The sequence below is a fragment of the Dendrobium catenatum genome, unplaced genomic scaffold, assembly GCF_001605985.2.
Source record: "Dendrobium catenatum unplaced genomic scaffold, ASM160598v2 fragScaff_scaffold_1063, whole genome shotgun sequence".
NCBI lineage: Eukaryota > Viridiplantae > Streptophyta > Magnoliopsida > Asparagales > Orchidaceae > Dendrobium > Dendrobium catenatum.
In genome coordinates, this window is record NW_021319525.1 from 196,894 (window position 1) to 207,792 (window position 10,899).

Here is a 10,899-nt window from a genome sequence, read left to right on the forward strand (position 1 = left end):
TAAAAAACTTCTTTAAGAAGCATAAAGAAAATCGTCCCAAATGAAGCCTTAGAGCAAACAAAAAAGTTGGTCCTGTAGCATCTATGTTGATTCAGATTTTTGGTCCACAAGGATCACAGGATCTGTTGGCCATATAAATTTTTTGTCAGCCAATAAGTGTTCTTTGCACTCACTGTGAATGCCTGTACTTAATGATTCAGTTCTAACACAGAAGAAGTACTCAGTAGGACATTATACTATACAATGGCATAAAGGGTGCAATGTTTAAATGAAAAAAAGAAATAGAAGAAATAAATTTCTCATTTGTTACATCATACAAACAAAGGTGATCTAGAAATGAAAAATATGATACATTCTAATACAGGGAAGAACCAAATAAGTTTACAGCGAAGAAGAAAAGAAGCCAAAAAGCTGGCCCTTGATAGAAATTCTAGTTAAGTTGCTGGAATGTTTGGAGACCGACGTCATGAATCATCTCATGTAGCCCTTCAAGACATCATCATCTCCTCTGGAAGTTCAAAGTCTTTATCGCAAATGCGAAAACAACAGCAAAAAGCAAAGGGAAGCCAATTTCAGCCGCAGCAACAGCCCCCAAGAAGCTGTGCTTATAACCAAAGTGTTCCCTAACATATTCCTTCACTGGCTTTTTTATATCAGTCATCACTGTCTCTATATCACCAAACTGAGAAGCGAGTAGGCCATATAAAGTCCATGAAACTGGACATCCCCAGAAGTACCATCGCCACCAAATTGGAATCCTCTGAAATTAATAGCGAGCTTTAGTTAGAATACTGATTTTGGAACAAGAAAGAAGAGAAATGGCTTTCAGGAAAAGGATTATTTTGAGGACTTACTGGGCGTGGAATAACAAATCCTGCAAAGAGATTCCATATGGCATAAAATGCAGGAAATCAAGTATTTCCTATCATAAAGGCACTACTCTCTAATGTCGTTAAGATACTTAAACACCTAAAGGAAAAAAATTTAACACGTGCAACATTCCACTCAAAATATTCGAAATTAGCACCCAATCTCACCAGTCCCGACTTCATAAGAAAGTGACATAATAAAGCATAAATATTTGAAGATTTATAGAGCTTTATCTAACAATCCACACTAAAAATTTCCTCCAAAAACGATTACTACCTAACAATCATTGCTCGATAGCCAGATCGCTCCACCAAAATGTCACAGCTTTCTACTAATTAATATCACAATCCACTATCGTCCATCTTCAATCGACATTGACAATCTTCATTGTTCTACAATCTTGACTGGCTATTGATTGACATTGATATTCTTCATCCTTCACTTCATCTCGATTATTTCCCATTACAAATAAGAGGTCGAACCAATAATCCCTACTTTGTCATCCCATCTTTTTCCATTGAGGAGAAGACCAAATTTTTGTAATCTTCATATGAACGCTTTATTTTTTTAAAATCACTATTTTAAGAAAGAAGTGCATTATAAATTGTAAATAAAAAGGTCAGTTGAGAAGAGGACAAACAAAGGCTAAATGCTGAATGGTAGGAGATTAGTTAACTTCCATATTAAAGAATTGGTTGCCATTCCATCAATGAATTGTACAAAAGTGGCTTAAATGATCTTGGGAGCTTTTAGGAGGGAGCCTTCTCTCTTGGTGCCAAAAAGAAAAACACATAAGCATTTATTTGGAAGAACCTTACAGTAAATATAGGACAAAAATGACCATAGCACTATGTTTAATTTCTTCATACTACTTATTATTCTTTTAAGCACATAGGAAAGTAGGAAGTGTAAGGTCTATAGTACTCTTTTGCACATTAGCTGTCACCCACCGTCACCTCGTTTAATAACTAGGCACGTCAATATTTAATACGACACGAAAATTTGAATCTAACTCAGATACGAAAATTTCGGGTTGAACCCGATCCGATTTCGAAACGGGTCGGATTCGGGTTATCGAATTCGACTCGTTTGAAACCTGAAATCAACCTGATTTAACCCATTTGAAAACATCTTATTATTTTATAATGCCAGAAAACTTTTTGCCTCTCCTAAGAACATCTCCATAAAAGTTCTCTTGAAGACATTTTCTTACACAGTGTGAGCACAGTGGGAAGATGAAAAGTTAAGCGGTCGGAACTCACACAAGTATCAACTTAGGATTCGTTTGGGACGGTTTTCTTACTGCTTCTTAAAGCAACTTTTTAATACAAAATTAAAAATTTTTTACTAAAAAACTTCTTTAAGAAGCAGAAAGAAAATCGTCCCAAATGAAGCCTTAGAGCAAACAAAAAAGTTGGTCCTGTAGCATCTATGTTGATTCAGATTTTTGGTCCACAAGGATCACAGGATCTGTTGGCCATATAAATTTTTTGTCAGCCAATAAGTGTTCTTTGCACTCACTGTGGATGCCTGTACTTGATGATTCAGTTCTAACACAGCAGAAGTACTCAGTAGGACATTATACAATACAATGGCATAAAGGGTACAAGGTCTAAATGAAAAAAAGAAATAGAAGAAATAAATTTCTCATTTGTTACATCATACAAACAAAGGTGATCTAGAAATGAAAAATATGATACATTCTAATACAGGGAAGAACCAAATAAGTTTACAGCGAAGAAGAAAAGAAGCCAAAAAGCTGGCCCTTGATAGAAATTCTAGTTAAGTTGCTGGAATGTTTGGAGACCGACGTCATGAATCATCTCATGTAGCCCTTCAAGACATCATCATCTCCTCTGGAAGTTCAAAGTCTTTATCGCAAATGCGAAAACAACAGCAAAAAGCAAAGGGAAGCCAATTTCAGCCGCAGCAACAGCCCCCAAGAAGCTGTGCTTATAACCAAAGTGTTCCCTAACATATTCCTTCACTGGCTTTTTTATATCAGTCATCACTGTCTCTATATCACCAAACTGAGAAGCGAGTAGGCCATATAAAGTCCATGAAACTGGACATCCCCAGAAGTACCATCGCCACCAAATTGGAATCCTCTGAAATTAATAGCGAGCTTTAGTTAGAATACTGATTTTGGAACAAGAAAGAAGAGAAATGGCTTTCAGGAAAAGGATTATTTTGAGGACTTACTGGGCGTGGAATAACAAATCCTGCAAAGAGATTCCATATGGCATAAAATGCAGTAGCAACTACTGCAGCTATGTCTGAGTTTGGAGTCAATGACACTGCCATCATTCCATAAAACGTGAAGTAGAGGAAAGTGCAGAACGTGAAAAATAGGTACCAAAAGAATTTGACTGCAGTCCAGTCAAAATTTATCATGCTGTACACTAAAACCCCATACAAAATGGATTGGAACAATGTATATGGAATTTCAATAGCAACCTGATACAAATAGAGAAGATTAGAATAATGAAAGAGAACAAACAAGCTATCCCAGGGGAATTAACACAAGAGACTGAGTAGAAATAGCTAATAAGACTTCGTAGGGGACAACTTTTTTACTTCTTCTTAAAACAGCTTTTCATTACAAAATTTTTAATTTTTTACTAAAAAAATTAGTTTAAAAAGCAGAAAGAAAGCCGTCCCAAACTAAACTTAAGACTTCCAATCTCATGAAACATAACAATTTTGAACCTTGGAAAATTTATAACTTAATGTTACCTGAGCAAATGCGTATGGTAGAGGAGAATACATTCCTGCTGCCTTCTCTCTGTAGAATACTGTCCTTTCAACATCCACTACTGGCTGTACAGTTTGTGAATTCTGCACTCCAATGAACATAACAGCGCTGTACATGGAACCCATAGCATTGAAGAGCTCTCCTTGTGTGCTCCTGTAAAGACACAAAGCCCTTCAACATTTATGATTTCACTTCTCTAGTTAATTTAATTTAATAAGATGCAATGATATCCATACGTTTTCGAGCCGAGTCGCCAGAAGATGGTGCCGAATATAAAGGCTATAACTGTGGTGAAGAACATTCGTATGGCGCCATATGATGGATTGCGCCAGTATGACTTGTATTGTTTCCAAAAGCAAGCAAGGCACTGAGAGAAGAAAGGCTGTGAAAATTTTGTGGGGAAGTAAAGGTCATTTGATCCAGGGGCAGGGGTGCTTAGCTCGCTAATCAAGGCTTTGTTCCTCCTGCAAAGATTAACAGTAATATGAGTCACGTTTTCAAACATGGTAATATTTGGAGAGAAAAAAAAAAAAAGAAACTGGCAATAATCATACCTATAAAGATCAGAATTCTTGTATATTTCAGCAAAATTAACTCCCAAGTTTTCTTCTTGAGCCAAGTTTGTCACTTCCAGCATCCATGTTGCAGGATTGTAACCATCCTTTATCTTGCTTACTCCATTAACAGCCTCAAAGTATCTAATGAGTTCAGATGAATTACGCCCAAGTGGGCCAACATATATCTCCTCTCCACCACGTTTCATTAGGAAAAGCTGAAATATGCAGAAAAAGGCATCATTTCATAGTATTCAGATAATAATAAGAAAATCACATCGCTAGAAAAGAAATGCGTGTTATTTCTGCTAACACTTACCTCATCAAATGCTTCAAAAATATCAATGCTTGGTTGATGAATTGTGCAAACCACTGTTCTGCCAGTGTCAACTGTGTTCCTAACAGTTCTCATCACAATTGCAGCGGCCCGGGCATCTAGTCCAGAGGTCGGTTCATCCATGAATATTATAGAAGGATTCGCTACAAGCTCCACCGCAATTGTCAGTCGCTTCCGTTGTTCAGTAGACAACCCATTAACTCCAGGCAATCCAACCAATGAGTTCCGCAAGGTGTTTAGTTCGACGAGTTCCATCACCTCGTTGACAAACATCTACAACATCATTTATAGTATTAACATTTTGAATGTGTTCTCTCCAACCATCTTGAAATGAAGATTATGAAGAAAGTTGCAGAAACAAAATAGAGCATACAGTTAAGATTTTTGTACTATACCTTTCTGGCATTAGCATCTACTTCACCTGGCAATCGAAGCCATGCAGAGTAGACAAGAGATTCATAGACAGTCACATTAGGCGAGTGGATGTCATTCTGTTCACAATATCCTGATATTCGAGCGAAAGTTTCTTGATTCTTTGGGTAGCCAGAGATCCTAATATCTCCATCGATATATCCACCGGTCTTTCTCCCAGCAAGCACATCCATTAGAGTTGTCTTACCAGCACCACTGACTCCCATCAATGCAGTGAGAACCCCTGGCCTGAAAGCCCCACTGACGCCTTTAAGGAGCAACAAGCGATCCTCTTGAACTCCCTGTGATCTCATTTCCTACAAGTATGACAATTAACTGTTAGCTATTTTGTTCTTTAACTGCATATAAATCTATGCACAAAACTTAGGCTTACCGCTGGCATGTCCACTGAATACTTTACATCGTCAAAAGTTAATGACAGAGGTTCAAATGGAAGAACCATTCCACGCTTCCTGTTAGGATCATCTGCTGTGTTGATTTCTGCCCCTCCTCTCTGACTCCGATCTTCTCCAGCTGTAATCAAATGGATGTAACCTTAAGTTACCTGTTATTAATTTAGGCTTCGTTTGGGACGACTTTTTAACTGTTTCTTGAAGCAACATTTTAATACAAAAATTTTAATTTTTATACTAAAAAGCTGTTTCAAAAAAACAATAAAAAAGCAGTCTCAAACGAAGCATTAGCTTGTAACAGTGTGATGATGTTCAGCTAACCTCGAGATCCACGAGAACTTCTTCCTCTAGATGAGAGCTCGACAACCGCTCCAGTTCTGTTAGACTCTTTCTCATTCAGAGTGTCCTCAGATATGACTGCCTGACCTTTCCCTATTGCTGAAAGGTGGGAAATAGATTCAGAGATAGTTCTTCAGAGGAAATTTTTTTAATAACTTTAGTAATGTGTGCTATTTGAGTGTAGAATCGAGAATGCTTACGATCCAGAAAGGTAAGAGCAGCAGTGTATACAACATTGAAGACCAAAACATAGCCAATCAAAGCTCCCACACCTATCCAGACCCATTTTGATTCAGCAAATAAGCCTCTGCCTTCAATAATTTGGACTCCTAATGTTTTGTTGCTAGTCGAATCAGCAGGAATCTATTTAATAAAAATCAAATCAGGCTTAGTTGGTGTCAAGGCAGGCTGAATTTTATGTCATATGTAGTGAATAAATCCATTAATGCACTTACAAATTTCCATTTGTGCCCAAGAAATTCATTTACTGATAGGGCGTTCTGAGCATACATAAGAGGTGATAACCAGTAACCCCAGATCCAGAAATCCTTGATGCTTTCTGCAAAAGAGAGGAATTTTCTAGGTCAGAAGCTAATTAAAAGCTGAATAACTAAAGTAAGATTGTAAATTCAAGGCTTTGCAGCCCATGTGTTGGACATATCCTAATGAAACTAGGGGGCTGTTTGGTATGCGAATTTAGGCCGGATTTGAGGCGAAATCCAGCCAAACGGCCTAAAATGCAAAACCAAATTAGACGGAAAATTCAGCCTTTTCGTCGTAAATCCCGGATTCTCAAAATCCTCTCGTTCGGCGGATTTCTGAAATCCTCTGGCTCTATTGACGCGGGAAGGAAGAAACTCCACCCAAATCTTTCAACCTCCTTAAATCCTGAATGGAATAGCCAAACAACTACATAGGATTTATCATGAAGGTTAACAAACAGTTTTCAGGATTTAACCCCCTCAGGATTCCGTAAATCCGGATTTGGAGGATTTATGAAATCCTAGATTCTACCGAACAGCCCCTAGAAGTTTGGTTTTTTTATCTACAAGCTTATGTTTGACTGAGTACAATCATACTTCTAGATATGATAAATCCACCAAGGACTATCACCACCAGCTGGGCAAAGGAACCAAAAGAGTTTGCAACTGTCATTTCTCTGCCAAGTGCCGCGACAACTCGGAAAAGCCCGGAGGCCATTTGACTAACCAAAGAGAATAGCAAAAACTGCCTAAAGAACCTGCAGCAAGAGTTATGATTTCTAGTTAATGATGATGCAAAAACTTAATAAATGATGTGTAATTGCAGCTACTCATAAACTAGACTGGCTCACCTTTGCACATTTGGATCAAAACCAATCACATAATAACTCAAGCCAGTATAGACGGCACATTCCAGAAAAGAAATTGGAATCTTAAGAATCCATGTAGGCAAAGCATAAGCCCATGCTGGAAAGAATAAGAGATCTCTTTGTTTGTAAAAAACAGGAAGCTTTGCAATGCTCATGGCTAGTTCCGCAAATCCATTGAACAGATGAGTCATAATTCCAATAAAAATAGCACCCATATAGATTGTTCCATCATCAATATCACGATGGTGCATCTTGGTCCGCAGGAACACTGTCATCGCTATTGAAGCTACCATGATAAGCTGGTTTCAGAAAACAAAATTTAGCAAATTATTTGTATGAAGAAAGCATCTGGAAATGTTGTATGAATCCACAAGATGGTTGATAAAGTACTAACCTGGAACAGTTTGAAGATGTAAACAAATGAGTTCCTCTTCATTAACAAATACTCTCTCTCCAAGCAAGCCTTCAGCAAATCCTTATTGCCAACTCCATATCTTGTTGTAGTCAGAGCAGCAGGGTGGTTCTTGCTCTTGTCATATGGGGTATGAAGTTCCTGCTCCAGTCTTCTTCCGACATGGAAGGAAAGAAATGCGTTGGAGAATTCATTAACAGAGACAAATCTGTATGGTTCATCTGGTCGCGACCAGTATTGTCTTTGGTCTTTCTTTGATGTAACCTATGAAGTCATGAAGTATTTCACTAGTTAATGCTAGACTTCTATTGCAAATGATGGATAGCTCATGGTAATTATATGCACTAATAATGTTTTTCTAGCTATTTGAGATGGTTACCTCTTGCAGGAAATCTGCAACACCTTTTCTTTCAGGACATCTGAAGCCCATAGATTCGAAGAACTCGACCACATTTTCTCGAGGGCCCTGGTAAACTATTTGGCCTTCTGAGATTAGAAGAATGTCATCAAAGAGGTCATAAGTCTCAGGTGCTGGTTGAAGCAATGCTATCAGGGCAGTCCCACCAAGGATGTGAATGGACTGCCTCAGTGAACTCACTATTGAGAAGGTAGTTGAGCTATCCAAACCAGTGGATATCTCATCCATAAATAGTGCTCTCGCTGGTCCTACAAGCATCTCACCTGTTACAGAAAAAAAAAACTTTATAAGGTTAATAAATATCATTTGGCTTGTTACTCTTGAAAAAACATTCCTTGGTTCCAATTGCTTTATTTCTTCACCTGTAGTTACCCTTTTCTTCTGCCCTCCTGATATTCCCCGTATCATTTGATCCCCTACCATAGTATCAGCACAGATATCCAATCCTAATATCTGCATAATTAAAGATTTGTGGACTTCAACATCCATTTTACAGGGATGACAAATATTTAGGGTTATCATTCTACCATTGGACAAATATTATTTTCCTTAATCACATAAGGTTAATTCTTTCAAGTAAAATGTGTAAGTGAAGAAAGAAAGTAAAAATTTGCAAGGAAAACTAGCTAAGAATTGTTATTGAATGAGCTGCTACGGTACTCCTGAATTTCTAACTACTTAACAAAGTGATGTGACAAGGCTGATCAAAGTCATGACTATGTTTGTATCGTTTAAATAAAAAAATCCCATTTCTTGTCTGCCAATACTCTACTTTGATGATTAGAGAAATCTTAAAGTTGATTGCTATGAAATAACTAGTTTTAGACTTCGTTTGAGACGGCTTTTTTGCTGCTTTAAGAAGCGGGAAGAAAACCTTCCCAAATGAAGCCTTAGGCTTTCTATAACTCCACTAATTACTTGTTATGAATATTTGTAGTTTGTATAACTTTGATGTTGCCCATACCTTCAAGATGTAGTTCGTGATAACAATTTCCTGCCCTTCCAAAGTCGTAGCCTGCAAGAGTACAACAAATTAGAAAAATCTCATTCTTTATTGCTTGAAATTTAAACCCTAAATTTATTAAACACTTTAATTCTCTGTTGAATTTTACCTTCATATACATATCAATATCAGGATCTGGCTTAATGTTTGCTGCCTTTTCCCTTCTTGACAGCTCTGATAACATTTCTGGAATCCATTGCAGAAAGATTAGGTGATGGAACAAAGAGCAAAACACTACCAGTTGCATATTGTTGATAGTAAATTTGCAAGAACATACCATATCGGGTTCCAACACCCTGACATTTTGCAGAGAAAGCCAATGTTTCTCTGACCGTCATCTCTCCAATGTGCAGGTCATGTTGACTAATATAAGCTGAGGTTCTTTGGGGCACAAATTCATCCAAACCGTGGCCATTATAAGCCACACTACCAGAAATCTGTATTTTCCATTGCATAATCAATTCAAAAGGGACGCTAACAGATCATGAGGGGCACTATGCTTTTAATTTTTTAAGTAGAAAGAAAGATTTCTAACCTTTAGTTCTTTACTTAGCTTCCCCGCTAGAGCCAGAAGCAGAGTGGTTTTCCCTGAAGATGGGGGGCCTAAAAGCAAGGTCATTCTGAAAAAAAAGGACTAACTTAGTTAGGGCAGTAGGCAGAAAGCTGAAATCACATAATTTTTAGGTTTTTGGTTTACCTGTTTGGTTTAATGATTCCACTGATACCATGAAGGATTGCGAGAGGCACCTTTCTACTTGGCAGTATATGTAATGCGTTCAGTAGCGCCTGGAGAGATGATAAATCAATAAGCTCTTTTTATCATCAATTGATTCATGAGAGAATCTGTTAGCAAAAGTTACCTCAATCTTATTGGTGAAGAAATTCAGTATATTAGGAACTCCTCTGTTCCCTACAAAAGCATCTGCATGGATTTCCAAGTTCTCAAACCTCACCTCAATGGTTGGATTCTCAATTCCAACTCTGTGGAGAACAAAAAACAAACAAACAAACAAAACCAAATCATATCAACGAAGAACTTCAACCTTCCTGAAACGATGTGAAAGCTAAGGATGAAGACCATACCTATCCAATCTATTCTTGAGTTTTTTCAGAAACTTCTCGTTATCTTCATCTGCAATTCTGACAAGTCTCTCCATCAGCATATTCCTTTCAGTCAAACCAAGCTCCGCAATGTTCACTTCTCTACCCCCCTGTGAACCAGAGAGAATTCCCTTGCGGATTCGGTCATAAGTGGGAAGCTTTTCGAGTGCTGCCCACTTGAGAGCCTCTTCATCATCCTCATCCCTCGAAGACCTAGAGAAGACATCCCTATTACTGGCGCTCCGCCATGCCGAGCCAGTTCGCCGAAGGCTCGCAGCCATAATACCTCCAACGACTTCCATTCGATCAAGGCAATCAACAAAACCAGAGCTTTTTCTTTCCCTCTGCTCTGAAACCTTCAAGCTGCTTGCTTTTTTGGTTACTTGACAATTGGAAGAATTCACAGCCCCTGGTAGCTGGAGAAGCTTGAAGATGAGGAGGAAGAAAGTACAAATGAATTAGTTCCTCTTCTGCATGTTCCGTTTAGTCTTCTTTATATGTATAATTTAGCGGTTCCGGGTAATCTAAGCAGCCTGGGAAATTTCAGTTATCTAGAAGGCCTGACTGGATATTGGCAGTCAACATTAAAGATATTTTTTTTTTTCAAAATAGAAATTTTTTACATAAGGGAAACGCTTCAGATTCATCTAGAAGGCGTGCTCAGGGAGATTACCTGTATTTTTTATACAACTTCGCACAATTATTTTCCTTGTAGAAAGTCTTTGGTGGCTTTGAATTTTATCTGAAAAGTCTTAACCACAGGGGCGCGGGCCCAGTCCTTAGCATAGCCTCAACCGCCGTAAGGACTTGACGTTTGACCGCAAGCAGCCTTTTGACCGGTAGATTTTGCATTTGAACGTGCGGTTCAACTATAAGCTAGCCACCAGCGGCTCGCGTTGGGAAATATGTGCATTTATGACATCTTTAATTTTGAG

General features: G+C 38.1%; 1 protein-coding gene and 1 long non-coding RNA gene across 2 annotated transcripts; both read right to left on the minus strand.

The window, feature by feature from the left end:
- Positions 1-263: 263 nt before the first annotated feature.
- On the minus strand, positions 264-910 carry LOC110095180. The gene is made up of 2 exons (XR_003701954.1): positions 855-910; positions 264-760 (listed from the first exon to the last, which is right to left on the minus strand). It is a non-coding gene; the product is annotated as an uncharacterized LOC110095180 (long non-coding RNA).
- Positions 911-2,435: 1,525 nt separating this feature from the next.
- Positions 2,436-10,449, minus strand: LOC110095159 (ABC transporter G family member 39). The gene is made up of 23 exons (XM_020820577.2): positions 9,947-10,449; positions 9,724-9,844; positions 9,561-9,649; positions 9,399-9,483; positions 9,141-9,300; positions 8,973-9,049; positions 8,825-8,875; positions 8,223-8,313; positions 7,822-8,123; positions 7,425-7,706; positions 7,013-7,329; positions 6,759-6,919; positions 6,135-6,238; positions 5,880-6,042; positions 5,662-5,778; positions 5,322-5,461; positions 4,912-5,244; positions 4,499-4,789; positions 4,180-4,397; positions 3,862-4,089; positions 3,607-3,778; positions 3,073-3,327; positions 2,436-2,978 (listed from the first exon to the last, which is right to left on the minus strand). Exons 1-23 carry the CDS (start codon positions 10,264-10,266, stop codon positions 2,718-2,720), a joined length of 4,338 nt encoding a protein of 1,445 aa, XP_020676236.1. The 5' UTR covers positions 10,267-10,449; the 3' UTR covers positions 2,436-2,717.
- Between the last annotated feature and the right edge of the window lie 450 nt (positions 10,450-10,899).

Excerpts from the sequence above, each read along its gene's own strand:
- LOC110095159 (XM_020820577.2), bottom strand. The coding sequence starts at position 10,266 with ATGGAAGTCGTTGGAGGTATTATGGCTGCGAGCCTTCGGCGAACTGGC. Across the intron at positions 7,330-7,424 it reads ACATCTTCAAACTGTTCCAG|CTTATCATGGTAGCTTCAAT; the intron begins GTTAGTACTTTA and ends TTCTGAAACCAG. Across the intron at positions 3,328-3,606 it reads TACCATACGCATTTGCTCAG|GTTGCTATTGAAATTCCATA; the intron begins GTAACATTAAGT and ends TATTTGTATCAG.